This window comes from Heterocephalus glaber, unplaced genomic scaffold (genome assembly GCF_053883595.1).
Source record: "Heterocephalus glaber isolate CG9 unplaced genomic scaffold, H.glaber_assembly_v1.0 deba00000896, whole genome shotgun sequence".
In the NCBI taxonomy this organism is placed as follows: domain Eukaryota; kingdom Metazoa; phylum Chordata; class Mammalia; order Rodentia; family Bathyergidae; genus Heterocephalus; species Heterocephalus glaber.
Genome location: NW_028258170.1, coordinates 1,864,325 through 1,887,947, shown reverse-complemented (window position 1 = coordinate 1,887,947; position 23,623 = coordinate 1,864,325). Strand labels below are relative to the sequence as shown.

Sequence of the window (23,623 nt, the reverse complement as noted above, 5' to 3'; positions counted from 1 at the left end):
TATAGCAGCTCAGTAGACAATGCCACATACAGTACATTTGCCAGTCACCCTAAGTAGTGGGTTGACAATATAGGCATGTCTTTGTATTTCCACTAATTTCCTTCAGCCTTCCTACTGAAGTACCTAAACATAACACTGCCATAGCGCTTGTCAATTAGGATATGTCGGTGACACATGTGGTGGGTGACAGGCTGGTACCGCTGATAGGCTCTCTGAGCACATTTCTTAACATACAGCAGTGAGGATGCTCAGTGGACCACTAAGTAGGAGGCCCTGGGCTAGAGTCACAGATGACAAGTTTAATCTTCTGGCTTGATATCTCTCCCCTCCCCCCCCTTATCCTAAGCTAGGAATCTGAAGCAACTCCAACTGACAGTATATATAGCAAGTCACTCTTCCTCATTAAAAGTCAGCTTCCTTTCTGTAAAAGATCGACTCATGGCAGATGATCTATAAGATCCTTTCCTGTTGCCAAGTTTTGTCTCCATATGGCTACGATTCTACTGCCCTCTAAAACCTCCCCACTACTAGAGATATTTATAATAAGAAAACAAAACAACAACAGTACACACAAAGTATACAGGGCTTCATCTTTGCAGAAAATGGCTGCACTGTGTCTCCAGATGGATGCGATCTGGAATGGCAGTAACAATGGCACCAGCCAACTCGTATGAATTGTGAGGAGATGGACACTTTAATCACATGCTCTTTAATGGCCTCCTATGCAGCATTTATGTTCAGATAGACACATGACAAACATTGTTATATAACCCTTAGTATTCAGCTTAGTGCAAATTAAAATTTCAGAATACTGTTATGACAACAAAAAACTAAGATTAAAATATCTGACAATAATAAATTCAAGTATTCACATGAATGCATGACAAGTTTAGCTCTTATAGGTTGACAGGAATAATAATTTGACCTTCCATTAGAAAGTATTTGTTATTCAGTATTACACCTTATACATACCTTAGCACCCCAGTACGTCATTTCTTGTTTTATATCCAAAATAACTAAGTGTATATGTATACTCAAAGCTGGTACAAAAATGTCTTACTGTATTATCATTTTCACTTTGATAAAATATATTTGACATGTTGATTTATTAGATTTCTCTCCAGTAACAGAAATGAATAAACTTTCACTACATACAACAGTATGAAGAGCTCACATACAAAAAAGAGTGAAATAATTCATACATAAATGTAAAATGACACAAACTACAGTAGTGCCTTGGTTCACAAATTTAATTTGTTTTATAATTTTGGGGAAGATATCTACATATGGTTTTCTGTGGGGAACATGCTGCAGTTGTGTCTAGACGTGGGGTGTGTGAACAGAAGCAAAATTTTGTTAAGTGCTTTTATTTGAGAACCTAATTTTTTGTGAACAGAAATGTTTATGAACCGAGCTACCACTATAAATGACCTCATTTCTAATAAGGTCTTTAAAAAATATAAAGCTAACCTATCTTAGATATAAATTTATGTTAGAACACACAGATAACTTCTGAAATATTGGTTCTGTTCTTTTTTAGATCTGGATTTGTATTGCAGGAATGTTTTCATTTCTTAAATTTCATTTGCTGTTGCTCTTTCAAAGAGTATGTAAATACTGAGTAGTTTTCTAAAAGCAAACATTATTATTACTTTGCAGGTAATTGAAATATTTCATTATTATCTACATGTAATAGTTTCTTGTACACATTTTAGCTGCTTGTAAGATTAGTAAAGCACAAAACTCTCATAGAATATCTTTCATATTCTGCAAAATGTGATGCTTTGCTTATACAAAACATTGGCATCCACAGTCCTTTCTTGCTTTTTCCAATGGAACAATCTGTAAACCTGGTTTCCTCTGTTAGGATCATGCCTTGAACTTACTTACTTCATAATGGTCCATGACTCGGGAGGGACCAGGCTGCCATCTTCTGATGGGGAGATTTTTAAATAGGTAGTTTCTTATTGTGTTTAGGGGTACCGGTGACTCCAAAAATCATTTAAAGATGATTGTGTTTCATGCTTTCCTTAGTTGTTTCTCTCTAATGTCTTTAAATCCACCTTAAATCTTTTCACTTTATGATTTTTGCAAAGCAATTCCATGTTAAAGCACAAATCTCTTTGTGGATGAACTTACATTTACAATTTTGTGACAATGTATGGCTACCTGTGCTCTGGCTTTAATGGAGATGAGGAAAACCTTGAGGGAACTAAAAAATGATTTGAGGAAGAAATGGGAAGTATATGCCCAAGAAAAAGCCCACCTCTTCTAAATATGCACTAGAAGTTTAATGAAGCTCTTGGATAACAGAAAACTTTACTTTCTCGAGTTTAGTGATGGAAAAGGTTTGCCTCCATAATATTTCCCAGAGGAGTGCACTGGGTATTGGAACATCATACAGAAAAATGACAATGAAACATCAAGAGTCATTCAAAAGTGGCTGGGGATTTAGATCAGTGGTTTTGTCGCCTGCTGCACAAGAGTGAGGGCCCGAGTTCAATCCCTGGTACCAAAAAAAAAAAAAAAAAAAAAGGGTCATCCAAATGATCACTAAGAATCATTTGTATAAAAAACTAAAAATACATTAATGCCATTGAATTTCATTGAATGTGTATACTACATTTATAGGAAGAAGAGAAAGGCTTTATAACAACAACTATGCAAACAAAAATATTCACCACAACAGCTATGATGGTTAAGTCCAAGTAGGACTTTGGTAGAAACACAAGACTAGCTGAAGTGTCACAGCAGACAACCTTGGACATTTCTCACATCCCCTTACTGTAATTTTTCCATACTTTCATCAATAGGATTTGTGGCAGATAAGCTGTACGTATTAAGACTCATGATGTATAGATAATGTTCATGATTATTTTACATTTTCTTAAATATCATCGACAGAACAAATTTGATCATTGCAGAGTAACTTATGCTTCTCAGTAGATGACAGAGACTCTCATATTATGAAACATCCTTTGGCAAGCAGCCAGGGTTCAGTTCTCCCCAAGGCTGCCAGGCTGTGCCATCCTGAGGTAGAATGACTATTTTCGATATAATTTCTGCACCTGTGCAAGCCAGCGGTCCTCCACATCACTTTCTATTCACATCTATACTAACAGTGTGAGAATGCCAGCTTCATGTAAATAAACCCAATGTACTGCCACGTGCCAGCTCTTCCTATCTCTGTGCTCTGCCTTCATTCACCACTGGGATCCTGCCTTGCTTTAAAAGTGGACTTAACAGACCTCCAAGGACATGGGAGCTCAATAATTTTGTCCATCTTCAAATGTCATTTTAATGTACTATTATATCACATGTGAAGACTCAGAATTGTTTGAACCACAAACCTGTTTCTTTGCACTGAACAGAGCAATCTCCTGTAAGAGATTTCAATGGATTCATTGAAACAGTATCTATGAGAGTTTAGACACTGACTTTTCACCTCGAGGTTTTAAAATTTGTGTCAAATAATAATGAGGTTGCTAGGGACAATTAGGGACATATGTAGTATTGTGGAAAATATATGACCATATGTGGTATAGATAACATAAAATGTCTATAATAAGAAGACAAATTTTAAGATCAAATCTAATACTTGTGCTTGTAGACTATTTCTTAGAATTTACTTCAAAGAAACATTTGTATATAATACAATTTTGGATGTATGATTTTACTTATGACAGACATTTTATGATATGAAAAAATTAGATATAATATAAATGCCTATAAGTACAAGACACGTTAAATAAATTAATGTACATAACTAGAAAGCAATACATTGTCTTTAGTTATAATATATACAGTTTTACTCTGAAATCATTGTTTAAAAATTAGAAATACAGTAATACAGATAACAAAGCCTGGTTATGTCTAGTGTATGAAATAAGTGTTGTTTTTGCAGAAATCACAGCAGTCTTTGTAAATATTTCTAGTGAAGCGTACTTGTGGATGTGCATCTATGTGTGTGCATACTAGTTTTGTACTTCATTGTAAAAAAGGAAATGCTCATGTAGGGACAGATGAACTGGAAGTAAAAATGCTGGTTGAGTGCAGTCATGTATTCTGGATAATGTGACATAATAGTGAGCATGATGCTAGATAGGACTAAGAAAATATTGTTAAGAGGCATATACTTTTTTCTCAAACACCCTACTTGTAAGACACACCAGATGTAAGAACATATTATTGGATCTCTCAATGACTCCTGAGATTCTGAGTGTTCAACATGCAGGGACCAGATCAGAAGGGGTCCAGGCCCAGGGCAGGAAGGAGGCGGTGCTGCTCCCTTTGCAGAGAGAGCTCCATCCGCTGACGACATCACTGGTGCTGGGTCATGAACTGATGTTTTGTGGTGTTTTTATCACTTGTACATTTTTAAGGTTTTTGGCAATAAACCCTGTTATAAAACCAAATGATAGTATGAGACGATGCAAACATCAACTTTAATTACTTTACATATTAGCATTTTAATAGCTATACAGAAATAATAGGAAAGCAGCGTTAACATGATTGCGGGGGTGACAAAGCATCATATATTGTTTTTAATATGTTACTAGCATTTTCATATATTTTTAAAGAATGTAATCATATTATAAATGAAATCATCAAAATATCTGCCTATAGATATTTAAATGAGTTTATGTTGAAATTTTGAGACTTACAAATTAATCTTTGTATTAATATTTTATCTTTTTAAAATTCATCTACCTTTAGTTCCACCTTTTTTATGTGTCCCATAGACCAGAGAGGGACATGAATAGTATCATGTGATATATGATTTGATTTGTAAAATATAATGGTGAGTCCTAGAATTTATTTGCCCTCTTAGAGGAAACTCACTGCTTTTATCTAAAGATTGGCAGATTTCATTGGTCTACAAAAGAAATAGCCATCAAAGTAAACAACAAAAAATGTAATATACTTTGGAGAACTGCTAAAAGGAATGTCTCTTAGGAACAAATTTCTTGTAGGTTATGGGACAGAGAAAGTGTGATTTTTTTTCTTACATTGCCCACTTCTGATCTGTTGTGAATAGATGATGTGGATTTTAGTTGATAAGATGGACTCATCTAGTAAACCACAAAACTTTGCTTACATTTGCATCACCTTTGCTAGCAATATCTCTGCTATTAGGTTTAAAATACAGAATAACACCTGGACAAAAGCAGCTTTAGAAGGGGATGAGAGGCACTAACATATCTGAGCTGTCCTCATAGTTATGCCTCATGGAGACCTCTCCATCTATTTCCAGAGCAAGCACCAACCTGCTTGCTCCTGCAGGTCCTAACCCACAGACATTGTCCTTCCTAGTGAGGATGACATGCAGGCTTACTTCTGAAAGCTAGACGGGACTTGCATGTCTGATAGGAAAGAGTAAGGAGATAACAGCCAGGAATAGCTCTGCCTCAACTCTATCTGCGCCATGATTTTAGGTATGAAGGGAAAGAAGACAAGATATATTCATTACATGCACTCCTCAATTAACTATATACCTCTGTATGACAGGTGAGACAATATTTCTACAAAATTGACAACAACAGTCTTACCAAGAGATGTGCATAATCTGGAATAACTAATTATTAGAACTATTACCTTCATTTTTGAAGGCATCAATTTCTTCATTTTTAAGAAAGAAATAAAAATTACCCTAAATAATAATACACAGTTCTCTCCCCCCTTTCTCCTTTCTCCCTCCCTCTCCTCCCCTTCTCTTCTCTTCTCTCTTCCCCGCTCTCTCTCTGGGTTATTGAATCCAGGTCTTTTCCACTGAATTTTATTCACAGTCCTTTCTTTTGTCATTTTTAGTAAGGGGGTCACTAATTGACCAAGTTGGGCTTGGCGTTGTTATCCTTCTGCCTCAGCCTCCTAGAAGGCTGGATCACAGTCATGTGTCTCTATGGCTACACAGGTAAAACTGGAAATACCATTATTGCATTTAGATGAATGTGTGCTACATCAACTATACAGAAGAATATAAATATATTTCTTTACACAAAAACAGGTATACTTCCAATAAGGGCAGTGCAGCATACTTTCAAATGATTGTTATGTCATTTGTTTTTGATTATGTAACAAAAGGACCAAAAATTAACTGTGAACGCAGTCAGAGTATGAAAACCTTCTATTTCCTTTTCCACTTTTCACACCCAGTAACCTCCAGACCTGAGCGATGACAGAGGAGAACTGCACTGTGTTTGCTGAATTTGTGTTCTTGGGACTTTCCAGCAGAAAAGATGTGCAGCAGGGACTCTGCACTCTTCCTCCTTGTTTATGGCATGACTGTGATGGCCAAACTAGGGATGATCCTGCTCATCAAAGTGGACCCCAGGCTCCACATGCCCATGTATTATTTCCTGGGCAATCTGTCTTTCTGTGATGTCTACTATTCCTCACCTGTCTTTCCCAAGATGCTGGCTGATTTCCTATCCAAGCAGAAGAGGATTCCATATAATTTATGTGCCATTCAAATGTATTTTTTCGGAGCCTTTGTGGATGTGGAATGTCTCATGTTGGCTGTCATGGTCTATGACCACTACATTGCCATTTCCAATCCACTTTTTTATACCATTGCAATGTCCAGGAGGGTCTGCACCCAGCTAGTGGCCTGCATCTATATCGTAGACTTGGTAGATTCAGCCATCCACACTAGCTGCACATTCCTTCTGCAACACAAATGTCATCGATCACCTTTTCTGTGACATCCAGCCCTTGCTGGCCCTGTCTTGTGCAGACACGTCCATCAACAAAATAGTGATGTTCACTTTCATTGGCTGTGTCATGGGGTGCAGTGTCATCATTGTCCTCCTCTCCTACAGCTCCAGCATCACCATCTTCAAGATGAACTCAGCAAAGGGCAGGCACAAAGCCTTCTCTACATATGGCTCCCACCTAGCAGCTGTGGCCATGTTTCACAATACCCTCCTGTTCATGTTTTTCCAACCCAGCTTGAGTTGCTCCATGGAAATGGACAAGATGGCCTCTGTGTTCTACACAGTCATCATTCCCTATGCTCAACCCCCTGATCTACAGCTTAAGGAACAAGGATGTGAAGACTGCTCTGAAACAAGCAATCTGCACCACATGGTGCTCTGGGTAAAATCACCTTTCCCATACAAAATGAATTGAGAATTTTGAGAATAAAGTTCAAGTACTTACTCAGAATATCTCACCAATCCAACCTTCAAGATATTTTTCATGACTTATTATTTTGCCTTTATTGAGTGTGAGGAGCAGTAATTTCACTCCATCTTCCTTCTAAGCTAAGGCAGAATAGAAAGAGCATCATTTTGCTGGTTTGCAAACAGGGTCCTGTCATCCCTCCCCCCTCACTGATAAGTCTACCCCAGTGAGGTGTCCCTGGGTTTTGCAAATTGTCCCCACACACAATTCATCATCTTCTTTATATGTTTGAAATTTTAAAAATGGGTATAATTAATAAAATAGCTGAGCTAGAAGGAATATTCACAGGATGAAATTTAGTTTTGTTTGTGTCCTTCGTATGTATGCTCACCTTGAAAATGTCCATTATAACAAATAGAAATAAGTATGTAGAAAATAAATAAAAATGAACAAATGATCTCTTGCTTTAGACTCAAAATTACAGGAAGTTAATTCTCTTGTCTTTCCCATCTTACACTACATTTGGCTTTGTTATCACGATGTTCTACAGCAGGGTGCCACTCAGCAACACTCACTGAATGAACAAAGTCCCTTGCAAGACTCATGAGAAAAGCAGATTTTGCATACTTATGAGGAAACAATTCCCCATCTTTCATTTTAGTTCATCTTCAACAAAATCTGCCTGCGTGCCCCTCTTCACCTAGGCTGAATGAAATATTAGGAGCAGGAGTCTTTTGACATAAATAACATCTCTTCTCAGACTCCCATTTCCCCAGGAGCCTGCCTTAGTTTTATCAACAGCACCCCAGGACCAGCAGCCTCACTGTCTTTATGCAACTTGCAGTCAGGCTTCAGTCTCTGCCCTTCCCTCCCGGGCCCACTCTAAGCAAAGGGAGGGGCTTCTGGCCACTCTGCAGCAAGTGCTCATGGGAGCTGGCTATGAAGGACTGGACCTTCCTACAGACTCCTGGGAAAGGAGCCTCCATCTCCCTACATCCGTGAGTTCATAACATTTTACTGTATTATTATTATTATTAAATTGTACTTAAACTAAAATTAACTAAATTCCTAATCAATACAATTTAAGTTGTAAAGAATTATTACCATAAATATATTTTCAAAGGAAAGAAGAATAATATTTACATTAGTACTCCACTTATAATGATTTATATTGCTTCTCTTTGTATCTGGTAAATAAATTGGAACCCTATCTTTAAAAGAAAATATTAATAGTAATTCATTTGTGCTGAGAATTTAGTCAATGCTATATTTCTATATTTTAGTGAGGTACATATGTTGTTCACAATGTAATCACTTAACAGTTAGTTTTATTATTCAAAAAATCCCACAATTTCTTCTCCCAAGTGCATTCCTCTTTTTTTAGGTCACTATCATGATAGGAACATCAATGGCTTTCAAATGAATGAATGGGTAAAAGCTAGCCAAATACTTGAGTTTAAAAACAAGCTTCCATTTTTATGCACAGGGCTCATTTTTATCCATTATCCAGTGAAATAATTGACTGAATGCCCAGATATTAATAAAATCAATATGCTATTTTTCTCTTTTTCATATATATATGCACATACATATAAACTTTTCTATATGTGCATACATAGCACATCATACCAAAAACCTTCAAAATATCATCTTGAATTATACTTTATCAATATTGTTCTAAAAGCCTTTAGCTACATGAACTCTATAAATGCATGACCTACACACAGTTGGACAATTCCTTGCTCTTCTTCATATTGGCTGACTGAGGTTGCACTGTGGTATTCAGTGGAAAGTGGAGCTGGATTGTAAACCTGTTCTACACAGCTGTGATGGTCTAGAGACTGGAATCAGTAGGCACTGCCCCTCCCAGAATACTTTTGAGACTGGGTCTCTTCCATATTCACAAGATTGCTTTGCTTTCTTGATAGCAACTCATGACTCTCACTGGCTGTTTTCTTCAAGGCCAAGAAGACAAAGGCATGGAGTGATTTCTGCCTACTTTTGTTGGTCAAAGCAATCAAATGATAGCAAGATTCCCAAAGAAATAAAATGACCGCTGTGCTTCTAAAGGAATATGTTTACAAAAATACATAGCTGTCTTCATCATATGGAAACTATCATCAGTCTGTGGTAAAATTCTGAAATTTCTCATTCTGATTTCTTAGGTTTTAACAAAGGTAGATAATTAGGTGTGTGTGTGTGTGTGTTTCCTTTTTTTTTTTTGCTGTACAGCAACCTACCAAAGCCATGGATTAAGCACTACTTAGAGAGCACACTTATAGAAAAATTATGGCAGACACTACCGTCAGATCATTGTGGAAGGAGGATTAGATTGGATCCTTTTGAAGCAGCCTTGTCAAGCCAAATAGAGTTGGGGGTGAAGGTCATAGAATACAGAGAATTTCATTGTTATCTGATATTTGAATTATAAAAAGTTTAATATTTAAGAATTTCAAAAATTTGCCAAACTTTTGTACAAATAATAGTAAATTAAACCATTTTAAAAACTATTACAACTGTGCTTTGCAAAAAAAAACCCTATCTTTACATAATTTGTAAATGAATCATTCTTTTTTTTGATTCATTGTTACATTTTATTGGTACATTTTAGGTATAAAATACATTTACATTTCTCATTGGGAACTTGTACCTTTACATGATGCATCTTGGTTCTTATTTTTTCCCCATTCCCAGCCCTCCCTTCACCCCCTCCACCCTTCCCTATTTACAAATGTTTGTTTCCATTTTTTCCATTTTCATAATTTTTCCTTTCCCTTCTTTCCTTTTCCCTGCCCCTTACACTTCCCCTGCCACTTTGGACCTTTTCTTCCTATTTTGCCTTATCGATTATTTGTTCTAATCATTGGTACATTTTAGGTATACAATATAATGACATTCATCATTGGAATTTTGCACCTTTACATAATCTCTCTTGGTTCTTATTTTTTACCCCTTCCCCTGCCCTCCCTTCAACCCCTCAACCACTCCCTATTTACAAAGACTTTGTTTCCATTTTTTCCATTTTCTCCTATTAATTCCATTCCCTTCTTTCCTTTCCCCTACCCATCCCACTTCCCCTTCCCTTTTGTGCCATTTCTTCCTATTTCACATTATCTGTTATATCTTTTAATCCATATTCACACTATCAATTTCTCACACTGGAGAAACTATTCCGTATTTACGTGTGCCCTATTTATTTCACTTGAGAGTATTGCCTCAATGTGCATCCATTTAGCTATAAATATCTCTAATTTCTCATTTTTTATGGCTGAGTAGTACTCCATTTTATTAAAAAACCACATTTTCTTTATCCAGTCTCCAGTTGATAGGCATTTGGGCTGTTTCCAAGTTTTAGCTATTACACATTGTGCTGCTATGAACATGGGTGCACATATATCACTGTGCTGATTCTTTAAATCCTTTGGGGAAAATCCCCAGCAGGGGAATAGCGGGGTCAAATGGGACTTCCAGTCCTAGTTCTTTGAGGTGTCTCCATACTGATTTCCACAGTGGTTGCACCAGTCAATACTCTCACCAGCAGTGGAACAAGGTTCTTCTTTCCATACAGCCCCGCCAGCACTTGTTATTAGTTGATTTCATGATAGAAGCCATTCTTTCTGGAGTGAGGTGGAATCTCAGTGCTGTTTTTATTTGCATCTCTTGAATGACCAGAGATGTTGAACATTTTTTCAGGTATTTATTTGCTATTTCTACTTCTATGAGAAATGTCTGTTCATTTTAGATGCGCATTTTTGGATTGTGTCTTTAAATTTGGGAGGTCTGATCTTTTAAAGTTCTTTATAGATTCTAGATAGTAGAACTTTGTCTGAGGAACACCAATTTTTCTCACATTGTGGGTTGTCTCTTCACACTGCAGGTGCTTTCTTTTGTTATGTAGAAGCTTTTTAATAAGAAAAGATCCCCCTTGTTTATCATTTGTTCTAGTTCATGTGCCATTGAGGTTTTGTTCACAAAATCTTTTCCTACACCAATGCCTTCAAGGGTTCTACCTAACCTCTGTTTCAGCCAGTTCAGAAATTCTATTTTAATATTTATATGTTTAATCCATTTTGATTTTAGTTTAATGCATGGTGAGAGATATAGGTCTAGATTTTTTTTTTTTTGGTACTGGAGATCAAACTTGGGTCCTTGTGCTTGCAAAGCAAGCGGTGGAACCACTGAGCTAAATCCCTGGCCCCTATAGGTCTAGTTTTAATCTTTGGCAAGATGAAAACCAATTTTTCCAGCACCATTTATTAAAGAGGCTGTCTTTCCTCCAGTGAGTATGTTTGGCTCCTTTATTGAAGATGAGATGTCTGAGTGTGTCTGCAGTTGTTTCAGCATCTTCTAATCTGTTCCACTGGTCCTCGGGTTTGTTTCTTTCCCAGTACCATGCTGTTTTTTATCACAGTAGTTTTGCAGTATAGTTTCAAGTTGGGGATTGTGATACCCCCTGCCTTGACTCTGTTTCCTAGAATTGCTTTTGGTATTCTGGGTCTCTTTTTGTTCCAAATGAATTTTTGGATTGTTTTCTCAAGGTGGATGACGTATGCTTCTGGGATCTCAATTGGAATTGCATTGAATCTATGTAGCAGTTTTGGAAGTATGGCCATTCTCACTATATTGATCCTTCCTACCCAGGACAAAGGGATGTCTTTCCATTTTCTGATATCATCTTCAATCTCTCTTTTCACAGTGCTATAGTTTTCAGAGAAGAGTTCTTTGATTTCTTTCGTTAGATTGATTCCTAGGTATTTCAGTTTTTTGGGCGCTATTGTGAAAGAAATTATTTGCCCTATTTCTCTCACAGTGAGTCTGTTGTTCGTGTAGAGGGAAGCTATTGATTTTTGTGTATTGACTTTATATCCAGATACTCTACTGACTTTGGTTATTAAGCCTAGAAGACTTTTGGTGGAGTTCTTAGGGTCTTCTATATACAGTATAATGTCATCTGCAAATAATGACAATTTGACTTCATTTCCTATCTTTATTCCTTTTATTTCTTCCTCTTGTCTAATTGCCTTGGCTAATATTTCCAAAACTATGTTGAACAAGAGTGGTGATAGTGGACATCCTTGTCTTGTTCCTGATTTTAGTGTGAAGGACTTCAGTTTTTGACCATTTAGTATGATACTGGCTGTTGGTTTTTCATAGATGGCTTTTATCAGTTTGAGGTAGAGACCATCTATTCCAATTTTTTGTAGGGTTTTTATCATAAATGCATGTTGGAATTTTTCAATTTTTTTTCTGCATCTATTGAGATGATCATATGGTTTTGTCCTTGGCTCTATTGATATAGTGTATTACATTGATTGATTTGCATAGGTTGCACCATCCCTGCATCCCTGGGATGAATCCCACTTGGTCAAGGTGTATGATCTTGATGATCTTCTGCATTCTATTTGCCAGTATCTTCTTAAGGGTTTTGCATCTGTCTTCATGAGTGAGAATGGCCAATAGTTCTCTTTTTCGGTTGGGTCTTTCTCTGCTTTGGGAATCAAGGTAACGCTTGCTTCCAAGAATGAATTTGGGAGTATTGTTTCCCTTTCAATTTCATTGAAAAGTTTAAAGAGTAGTGCCAGTAGTTCCTCTCTAAATGTCTTATAGAATTCAGCAGTGAAACCATCAGGACCCGGGCTTTTCTTAGTTGGTAAGTTTTTAATTATGTTTCCAATTTCATTGGTTGATATTGGGTTGTTCAGAATTTTAGGTCATCTTCATTCAACTTTGGCAATTCATATGTATATAGGAATCTGTCCATTTCTTCTGTATTTTCCATCTTTTGGTGTATAGGTTCTGGAAGTAGGTATTGATGATCCTCTGGATTTCTGCTGAGTCTGTTGTAATTTCACCCTGTTGGTTCCTAGTTGCATGGATTTGGGCCTTTTCTTTCCTTTTTTGAATAAGTTTGGCTAAGAGTTTGTCAATTTTGTTGATTCTTTCGATGAACCAACTCTTGGCTTCATCGATTTTTTGTATCATTCTCTTAGTCTCCATTGCATTGATTTCTCCTCTGATCTTTATAATTTCCCCCCTTGTATGAGGTTTGGGTTTTTCTTGCTCTTGTTTTTCTAGAAGCTTGAGGTTCAGCATCAGGTTGTTTAATTGGGCTTTTTCTGTTTTCCTAATATATGTATTTACTGCTATGAATTTCCCTCATAAGACTGCTTTCATTGTGTCCCATAGATTCTGATATGTTGTATTTTCATTGTCATTTATTTGAAGGAACTGTCTGACTTCTTGTTTAATTTCCTCTGTGACCCACTGGTTATTCAGAAGTGTGTTGTTCAATTTCCACGTGTTTATGAAATATTTCATTTCTTTTGCTATGGATGTCCAATTTCATTGCACTATGGTCTGATAATATACAGGGGATAACTTCAATTCTTTTGCAGTTACTTAAACATGTTCTATGTGTGAGTATGTGGTCGATTTTGGAGAATGACCCATGTGCAGCTGAGAAGAATATGTATTCTGATTTTGTGGGGTGGAAGACTCTGTAAACATTTGTGAAGTTTATTTGTTCAACAGTTCAATTGAGTTCTAGTTTTTCATTACTTGTTTTTTGTCTAGTTGATCTATCTATTTGTGGCAGTGGGTTATTGATGTCCCCCACTAAAATTGTATTAGTGCATATATGACATTTCATGTCCATTTGTATTTGTTTTATATAGTTGGGTGCACTAGTGTTTGGTGCATAGATATTTATGATTGTCATCTCTTCCTCTTGGGTTCTTCCCTTTACAAGGATGTAGTGTCTTTCTTCATCTCTCTTAATCAGTGTTGGTTTGAAATCTACTTGATCTGCCAAGAGGATAGCTACTTCTGCTTTTTTTCGGGTTCCTGTTGCATGGAGTATTGTTTTCCACCCTTTAACTTTCAGTCTATGAGTTTCCTTTTGAATTAAGTGTGTTTCTTGTATCCAGCATATTGTTGGATTTTGCTTCTTGACCCATTCTACCAGTCTATTTCTTTTGATTGGTGAATTGAGACCTTTAACATTGATGGTTATACCTGAAACGTATTGACTTGTCATTGCCATGACTTTTTCTTTTTGTTGGCTTCTCCCCCTTTCCATTTAATTTGTTGTCATGCCAGATGGGTTCCTTCTGCTTTGCTTCCTGGGGTTGTATCCTCAATGTCTGTTCCTAGGATACTGTATAAAATTCTTTGGAGTGCTGGTTTGGTATTCACAAAGTTCCTAAGGTGTTCTTTGTCATGAAAGTATCTTATTTCTCCATCCATTTTGAAAGATAGTTTTGCAGGGTACATCATTCTGGGTTGGAGGCTGTTTTCTTTTAGGACTTGAAATATGTCACTCCAAGCTCTTCTTGCCTTGATGGTTTGTGTTGAGAAATCTGCTGTGATTCTGATGGACTTTCCTTTGTATGCGATTTGTTTCTTTTCTCTAATTGCTTGTAGAACTTTGTTCTTCTGTGAGTTTCTGAAATCTTATCAATTATATGCCTATGTGTAGATTTTTTTTGATCAAGGGTATTTGCATTCCTATATGTTTCACTTATCTATATGTCAAGTTCTTTTCCCCTGCTTGGGAAGTTTTCTGCCATTGCTTCTGTGAACAGTTTTTTATGTCATCTTCACTCTCTCCTGTTTCTTCTTTGACTCAAATCAGATTTATGTTATTCTTCTTTACATCATCTAGCAGCTGCTGGATTGATTTCTTGTGGTTCCTTACAATTTTGAAGCAATTTTTCTTTTCCTCGTCAGTAATTGCATTCTTATCTTCTATATCTGAAATTCTGTCCTCACATTGGCTCATTCTGCTGTGTAGACTCTCAGTGGGGTTTTTGATCTCCTGAAAATCTATTTGCATCTGTTTTATGGATTCCATTTGTTTCCTATGTTGGTATTCCATCATGTTCCTGAGCTCCTCTCTAGATTTATTATTCATGTCTTGCTCTATGAGCACAATCTCTGATGTTATCTGAGAAATTATTTCTGATTTCATTTTTTTCTGATCCTCTTTTGTTGGCAGTTCAGGGAGCCCAGGTTGTTGAGTATCAGGGTGTTCCAACTCAGTTTCACTTGGGGTTGCTCTAGGTGACCTGGAAATCTGGTTTTGAGACTTGTTTACCTGTCTTCTCATTTCGACCGGTGTAGGTGTGCTGTGGCCACCCATGTGGCTCACCTCCTCTGAGCCTGGAGCATTGGAAAAGCAGCTAAGAACTCCCTTCCTATGGGCCTGGAGCAGCAAAAATGAATCATTCTTATACAGATGGGCTACATTAGTAGAAAAGCACCTGTTAATTCAGTATATTTCTAATTTTGACCACTACTTCCTTTTTTAAAAACTATCCTCACATAGTTTTCCAGATTCATTAAGAAGTAGCTGCAATAAAAAAAAAAATAAAATAAAATAAAATAAAATAAAAAGTAGCTGCAAATGCTTTTGTTAGGATTCTGGGGAATACAGAAACATCAACATGAATTTAAGACTAAATTCTTAAAAGCTAAGCATTTAGTAGAGAGATTCTTGTCTCAATGTAATAAGAATAATTCAAACCTTTCAGGTTGAATGTACAGAATGTGTCACAGACACAGAATCATGTTATGTGGAGAGTAGTATGAACACACAGATGGGAACACAGCAATGTGATGGTGGGTAATGAAAATAGCACTGCACATTTTCATTGAGGTAAGTGTTCATATTGCTATTTTTTAGCAGTGAAAAACTAGAGCTAACCCAGATGTCCACTGATTGAGAAAGATAAACAAAGTGTTTTATATCCATAAAATGAAACAGTATTTGGTCATGAAAGTGAAGGAATTTCTCAAACATGCTACCACATGAATAGATTGTCACATTATGGTAAATGGAAAAAATACTGATACAAATCACCATGTGTCTCACTCTGTTTGTATTTCCTGTAGACCTGCCAGTGAAGGGGTGGAAGGGAGCACAGGGACCACTAAGGAGTGTTTCTTTTAAACCTGGAAAATCTCTGCAAGTGGATCTGGTAAGGGCTGCCTGCCTTTGTGACTGTACCAAAAGCCAAAGAAGTGTTTACTTTAAAATTCTGGATTTTATAGTACATGAATTTTTTCTAATTAAATATCATTGAAATGTTATAATACTTTATTAATATGAAGAAAAAAACCAAAAATGACAGAAAAATCAACAAAAAATGTGTTAGAAATTATTATATAGGGGAGCAATTGTGTTTTATTATTCTGACTTAACTGAACAAGAAGAATATAAATTTTATAGAGTATGATGTATATCTCATATATATCGATGTATACATTCTCTATATGTTATTCTATAAAATTAAGTTTCAGTTTTCATCATGACATAGATTAGTTTGATGACAATAGTAAAAAATTAAAGTAATTTTGCTAGTGATATTACCTTATCCCCAAGGGAAAATACACAACTATAAATATAATTAATCACATGTTTACCTAATGCCAATTACTTAGGGACAAAGCTTTAAGAGATTTCATCCCAATTTCTACCTGCTACTATAAAAATTCTCTGTTCAGTGCTTGGTTATCAAAGAACTGCTTATCCCCAGTAAGTTCCTGAGATTTTAAGCTAATGATATGAGGTTAAAAAATACCATAAACTTATTTTACTTCAGGAAGGAAATGAGACAACTGTAAATGAGTCATTTTATTAAATTCTGCAGTGTAATGATAAAAGTGATACTTCTCTGAACTGGAAGACTTTACTGAACTTATTAGTATCTGCAAAATAACATTTTAATTGAGAACCCAGAAGGAAGCTCCCCACCTCCATCCCAGGCTCCTAGGGCAGAGAAGCTTAGCCTGTCCCAGAACCCAGAAGGAAGCTCCCCCACTGCCATCCCAAGCTCCTAGGGCAGAGAAGCTTAGCCGGTCCCAGAACCCGGAAGGAAGCTCCCCCACTGCCATCCCAAGCTCCTAGGGCACAGAAGGTGAGCTGCATGGGCACCAGAAACACCCCCTCCTGTGGAAATGAGAAGACAGGTAAACAAGTCTCAAAAACAGACTTCTGGATCACCTACAGCAACCCCAAAGGGAAACGAGATGGAACAATCTGATACTCAACCACCTGGACTCTCTGAACTGGCAACAAAAGAGGATCTGGGAAAAAGGAAATCAGAAATAATTATTCATATAACAGCAAAGATTTTGCTCATGGTGCAAGACATGATAATAAATCTAGAGTGGACACAGATAAAAAAATAGACTATCTGAGGAACATGATGGAATCCCAACATAGGAAAGAAATGGAATCCATGAAACAGATACAAACAGATTTCCAAGAGATTAAAAACTCCATTGAAAGTCTGCACAGCAGAATGAACCAATGTGAGGATAGAATTTCACATATAGAAGACAAGATTGCAATCAGTGAGTAGGAAAAGAAAAATTGCTTTAAAATTGTAAGAGAACAGGAGAAATCAATCCAGCAGCTGCTAGATGATGCAAAGAAGAATAACATAAGACTGATTGGAGTCAATGAAGAAAGAGGAGAGAGTGCAGATGACATAAAAAAACTGTTCACAGAAGTGATGGCAGAAAACTTCCCAAGGAGGGGAAAAGAACTTGACATACAGATAAGTGAGGCATATAGGACTCCAGCTAGCCTTAATCAAAATCAATCTACACATAGGCATATAATAGTTAGGATTCCAGAAATCCAACAGAAGAACAAAATTCTACAAGCAGTGAGAGAAAAGAAACAAATCACATACAAAGGAAAGCCCATCAGAATCACAGCAGACTTCTCAAAACAAACCCTCAAGGCTAGAAGAGCTTGGACTGATGTATTTCAAGCCCTAAAGGAAAATAGCCTCCAACCCAGATTGATGTACCCTGCAAAACTATCTTTCAAAATTGATGGAGAAATAAGATACTTTCACGACAAAGAGCACCTCAGGAACTTCATGAATACCAAACCAGCACTCCAAAACATTTTAGACAATACCCTAGGAAAAGACAATGAGGATCACAACCCCAGGAAACCCAGCAGAATGAATCCATTGTGCGTGACAAATTAAATGCAAAGGGGGAGAATTCAACAAATAGAAAAAGTTATGACAAGACTTTTAAAACTTTTACCTTCATCTCCCTAATGAGTGTATAATTCAATCTTATTATTGTACTGATTAGTATTTTTCTGATTCTAGAGTTGTACACCACTCCTTGTGCTATACTGGCTATTTATAATCTTCTTATATCTACATTTTAATTGGGTTGTCTATTAATGAGCTCTAAGAATTCTTTATATTTTCTAGTCATAGGTTATATGTATTGTAAATATGGTCTGTTTAAGGACTACTTTTCATTTTAATGATGTCATTTAAAGTTCTAAATTTTGATGGAATCCCATTTATCAATTTTTTTCTTTTATACATCATGTTTTTTGTATCCTAGGTAGTTCTTGCCTACCCTGAATTCATAAATATTTCACCTTATAATTTGTTCTTAAAGTCTTATACATTTAGGCTTTCTTATTTAGGTTCATAGATCCCTTCAGTTTATTTTCATGTATGGAAAAAAAGAGTTGAGGTTAATTTTTTATATACAGATACCAGGTGTTCTATTGCCATTTGCTGCAAACACTATCTCTTCCTCGGCTCTTGAATTGAGTTCATATTCTATAAAATGCTAATGTTAAATAATCTTTCAAAACTCAGTGAACCTTATATATGTGGTTCTATTTCTAGTTTCTCTGTTTTATTCCAATGATCTATATGTCTTTCCTTACACCAACATTCCCTTGATTACTGTAGCTTTAGAAGAAGTCTTAAAATTAGGTACTAAACAACTTCCAACACTGTTTTTGTTTTTGTTCTTGTTTTTGGCTTTTCTGGGTCTTTTTTTACTCCTCCATAACTTTTAAATTTCAATATCCAATTCTTCATTTATAGCAAGTATACACAGACCTGAATTTTTATATATACCTTGTGTTTTCTAATCCTGCTAAATTCAAGTACAAGTTCTAGGGGTTCCTAGAGATTTCTTAGTATTTTCTCTGTAGATGATCATTTCATCTACATATAAAGATTTTGCTTCTGCCATGCCAATCCTATCCTAGTTGTGTCATTTTATTGCCAGACTATTTTGGTGGGGCCTAGGTTTCAAAGTTTAAGGTACAGATAAAGAGTAAGCATATCTGCCCTTGTTCCCCACCTTAAGGAGAAAGCAATATATCTTCTCCATTTATATAAGGCATTCTCGCTGGAAGTATGGAGTACATGTCTTTAATCTGTTGAGAAGTTTCTGTTCTACTTCTAGGCTCCTGATAGCTTTTACCATGAACAGCTGTAGAATTTAGTCCAATACTTTTTCTCCAACTAGTGACAGGATCATATGGCTTTTTGCTTTCCTCTGTTAAAATGATGACTTTTGGGGGTGGATCTTCCAATGCTGAACCAACACTGCCATCCCTATAACAAAACCGCTTTCTACATCCTGCCAGATCTGACTTCCAATAGTTTGTTTTGTTAAACAAATTTCTATCTATGTTCATACTTTTTTCTTCTATTATCTTTATCCAGTTTTAGGATTAGCACAATGTTAAGTTCCTAAAATGAGGGGAGAAGTGTTCCTTCTTTTTTCTGCTTCAAATGTTTGATATAATTTATCAGTTAAAATGTTTATGAGCCTGCTGTTGTCATGTAGGTAGGTTTTTAAGCTAGGAATATACTTTGTTTAATAGGTGCTATTCAAATTTTATATTGTCTCCAGAGTTAGTTTCATTGATTTGTCTTCCAAGGTACTTCTTAGAAGTTGTCAAATTTATTTCAAAAAAGATTTTTGTAATATGCTTTCTATATCCTTTTAAATTCTTTAAAATCTGTGGTAAGGTCTCCTAGGTCTTGATATTTTAATTTAAAAAATGTATAACTGATATTGTGTAACAGGAAGAAAAGGTCTAAAAGACCAGAGGAATTGGGAGGGGGAGGGGAGGGGAAAAAAGGGAAAGGAAAAAATATGAAAAGAGGAAATAAAATGGAAACAAGGTCTTTGCAAATAGGGAAGGGTGGAGGGGGTGAAGGGAGGGCAAGGGAAGGGGGAAAAATAAGAACCAAGATATTCATATAAAGGTACAAGATCCCAATGATGAATGTAACTGTATTTTATACCAAAAATGTACCAATAAACTTAATGGGGAAAAAATAACATTTTAATTTTTCTATTTTAATCTAGGTTCTTATGCAGAGTCACATGGACTTAAAAGATTTTTATTTGTTTCATTTTGAATTAAAATTTTTCAGGCACCACATTACAAATTTGAATAGGTCCACATTCAACTCTGTATGAATCAGACAACGTGCTTTCTTAGGGTGACAAAAATGACCACAAATTGCTACCCTTCATATTCCAATTTTCTTCCATCAATAAAAAGTCATACAGGGACATGTGTGAAAATAAACATGAGTGCACAAACCCATCAATAAGGGGATCTTTTGTTGTTGTTGTTGTTACCGGGGATCGAACTCAGATCCTTGCGCTTGTGAGGCAGGCACTGGAACCACTGAGCTAAATCCCTGGCCCAATGAGGGAATCTTATATAGCTTTGAACATTTATTGTCTTCCCTACTGTTTTCCTTTTCTAAGTACAGAATTCCATTTACAATAGTTATGTTGAGAGTATGCTTTAAATTGCAGTTTACCTAATGCTTTTTACCATTTCTCTTCAAATGATCAAGAGACTCATCCTTTTTTTCTGGACCTCCCCAACAAATATACAATGAGCATTATGCCAGAATCATAACAAATTTCTAAAAATAACACTAATTATTTTCCTAATACTTCATTTCTCATCCAATAATCAATAGCAGAGAGATTAACAATAGTAAAATACCAACTGTATTACAACTCAGTGATAGCACCCTGTTTCTAGAGCTAAAACAGTGGTTTTTAAATAAACCATGATTTCTGAGGAAGACCATATATGAAATTCATATGAAATATGAATGTTTTCAAGTGTATCAAATGCTTAGTTATGTATCTGTTAGATTCTCTAAGACTGATATTGGGGTCATACTATTTTTAAAATGTAGTAAGGTTTCAGTACAGTAAAACTTCACTTCCTAAAATGAGAAATGATACAGCTAAAGTCAAGTACTTGTAGAAAGCCACATATTTCATGAATGGCATTTATATTTAAATGAGTTTCTCAGTGGCTTTTTCTGACTTTTCATTATCATTGTCACCTAGACAGAGTTGCATGTTTGCAGGTACATAATTATGACATACATCTTAGGGAGTGGGGACATGTACATAACACATCTCAATTCCTTTTATTTCCCCTTTGCCTCCAGGACCTGCTTCCTCCTTCTTTAAAGAATGATTCATAAACAGGTATGTTTTTGGAGAATAAAGAAAAATTAAAGAAACAAAGTATATTCTGTCTTACAAATATATTGTAACTGTACAGAGGAATTTAACATGTAGTTTCTATTCTTTTTATAAAATTTTAGGCAAGAACGAGGAAGAATGAACAGAGAAAATTTCTCCTCATTGACTGAATTCATTTTCTTAGGAATTACCAACAGTTCTAGGATGAAAGTGACTCTATTTACTATTTTCTTTTCTGTTTATGTCACTGATCTCCTGGCAAATCTGGGGATGATCATCTTAATCAGAATGGACTCCCAGCTTCACACACCCATGTACTTTTTCCTCAGCCACCTCTCGATCTGTGACCTCTGCTACTCCTTTGCGATTGAACCCAAGATGTTGGTGGATCTCATAGCTAAGAATAAATCAATTTCTCTTTTTGGTTGTGCTGTGAAGTTTCTGACATTCTGTATCTTTGTAGATTCCAAGTGTCTGCTGCTGGCAGTCATGGCCTTTGACTGGTACTAGGCCATAAGCAGCTCCCTGCTGTACACAGCCCACATGTCCAGCAGGCTGTGCTCCCTGCTGATGGCTGAGGTTTACCTACTGGCGATTGCAGATGCTTCCATACATACAACTTTGGCATTCCACCTGTGTTTCTGTGGGTCTAATGAGATTAATCATTTCTTTTGTGATTTACCTCCACTTTTTCTCCTTTCTTGTTCTCCCATACAAATCAATGAGCTGATGTTACTCACCGTTTTTGGATTCATCGAACTGGGTACCATCTCAGGAGTTATGGTCTCCTATGGCTATATCATCTTATCAGTTTTAAAGATCCACTCTGCTGAGGGGAGGCTCAAAGCATTCTGCACCTGTACCTTCCACTTGACTGTGGTTGCCATTTTCCAGTAACACTGCTGTTCATGAATTTCAGGTCAAGTACTTCCTACTTCCTTGATCAAGAAAAAATGACCTCACTGTTTTACACCCTGGTGATTCCCATCCTGAACCCTCTCATTTATAATCTTAGGAATAACGATGTGAAAGAAGCACTGGAAAAACTGAGAAATAAAAGATGGATTTGAGCAACTCTACACAGACCTACTTCCAATGGTTGTTGTTTTTGTAAAATTATGTTGCATGATTCACAAGAAACAAAGACGTATCACATAATTTCTTCTGGTAAAATAAGTATTTGCACTAAGTTCTAATCATAAGAAAATGTTACAGATATCCAAGTATGTCATGTTTAAATATTTGCCTTAAATTGACATATGGTACTCCAACTCAGGGAGCATTTTGATGAAAACTTCATTTGTGCCAAAGTTTTGTTACTTCTTTCATTTGGGTATTGTCTCAACTATGCTAAGATTTAGTGAGTGCTTACTAGTTATCCATTTATGGATGTAGATGCTTTGTATTTTATGACAAATCCAGTAGTTTATTTACTGATGAATCTTATCATTTAGTTTATGCTACATTAGACACTAATTAATTGGTGTTACATTAGACACCCCAACATCCACAACAAGGTTAAAAACAGTTGTGAAATTTTTTAAAAAGTGTGGTTTGAGAATCTTATCCTCTAGGTGAATTAATAGGCATTCATTATCCAAACACTCAATCCACATAAGCCTCAAAACAATCCTAAAATAAGGAGTGTGGCCCATATTCCAGATAAACAAGTCTAAATGGAGTGTGCATGACAAATTCTTCTGTGGATTGTTTCTGGGACACCAGGTTTGTGTGTCAGGGTGACACAGAATGAAAATGAATGGAGGATGTAGGGCATAAGCAAATTTATTTATAAAATACAATGTTAAGAAAGTAAACCATATAAAGGCAAAGGAGTAAAGTTCCCACTATCCAGGAGCAGGTTCTGTATTGGCAGCCCATGAAGATTCCTCATCTAGGAGTTTTTAAGAGGCTTCAAAGGGAGCTCAGGCCACTGTGCAATCCATATAATCTCTACCCTGTAGGAGGCAGTACAGTTTTTAGGGTCTTGTCTATGCAGTGTTCACATAGGGCTCATGCAGAATACTTGTGTCCATCAGCCAATGGCCTGCCTGATTGGTCATACTCTGGCCAGGTCCTAGACTGTCAAAGGATACTTAGTAGATATTTTTGCTAGAACAGTGAAGGGTTGTTGTCCCAATGTGTGACAGTGGCTGTGTAGAGGATGAGAAAGATTACTTGGAGA

General features: G+C 36.3%; 2 protein-coding genes across 2 annotated transcripts; both read left to right on the top strand.

Moving 5' to 3' along the window:
- The first annotated feature begins 6,163 nt into the window (after positions 1 to 6,163).
- LOC101706371 (olfactory receptor-like protein OLF2) lies at positions 6,164 to 7,099 on the top strand. Its single transcript, XM_004869913.2, is given in 4 exon segments — positions 6,164 to 6,252; positions 6,254 to 6,661; positions 6,663 to 7,005; positions 7,007 to 7,099. Coding segments are annotated over 4 exon segments (924 nt in total). The 5' UTR covers positions 6,164 to 6,172.
- A 13,190-nt stretch (positions 7,100 to 20,289) lies between these two features.
- On the top strand, positions 20,290 to 22,508 carry LOC101706997 (olfactory receptor 5W2). The gene is given in 3 exon segments (XM_087207854.1): positions 20,290 to 20,296; positions 21,572 to 22,330; positions 22,333 to 22,508. Coding segments are annotated over 3 exon segments (942 nt in total).
- Positions 22,509 to 23,623: the final 1,115 nt, after the last annotated feature.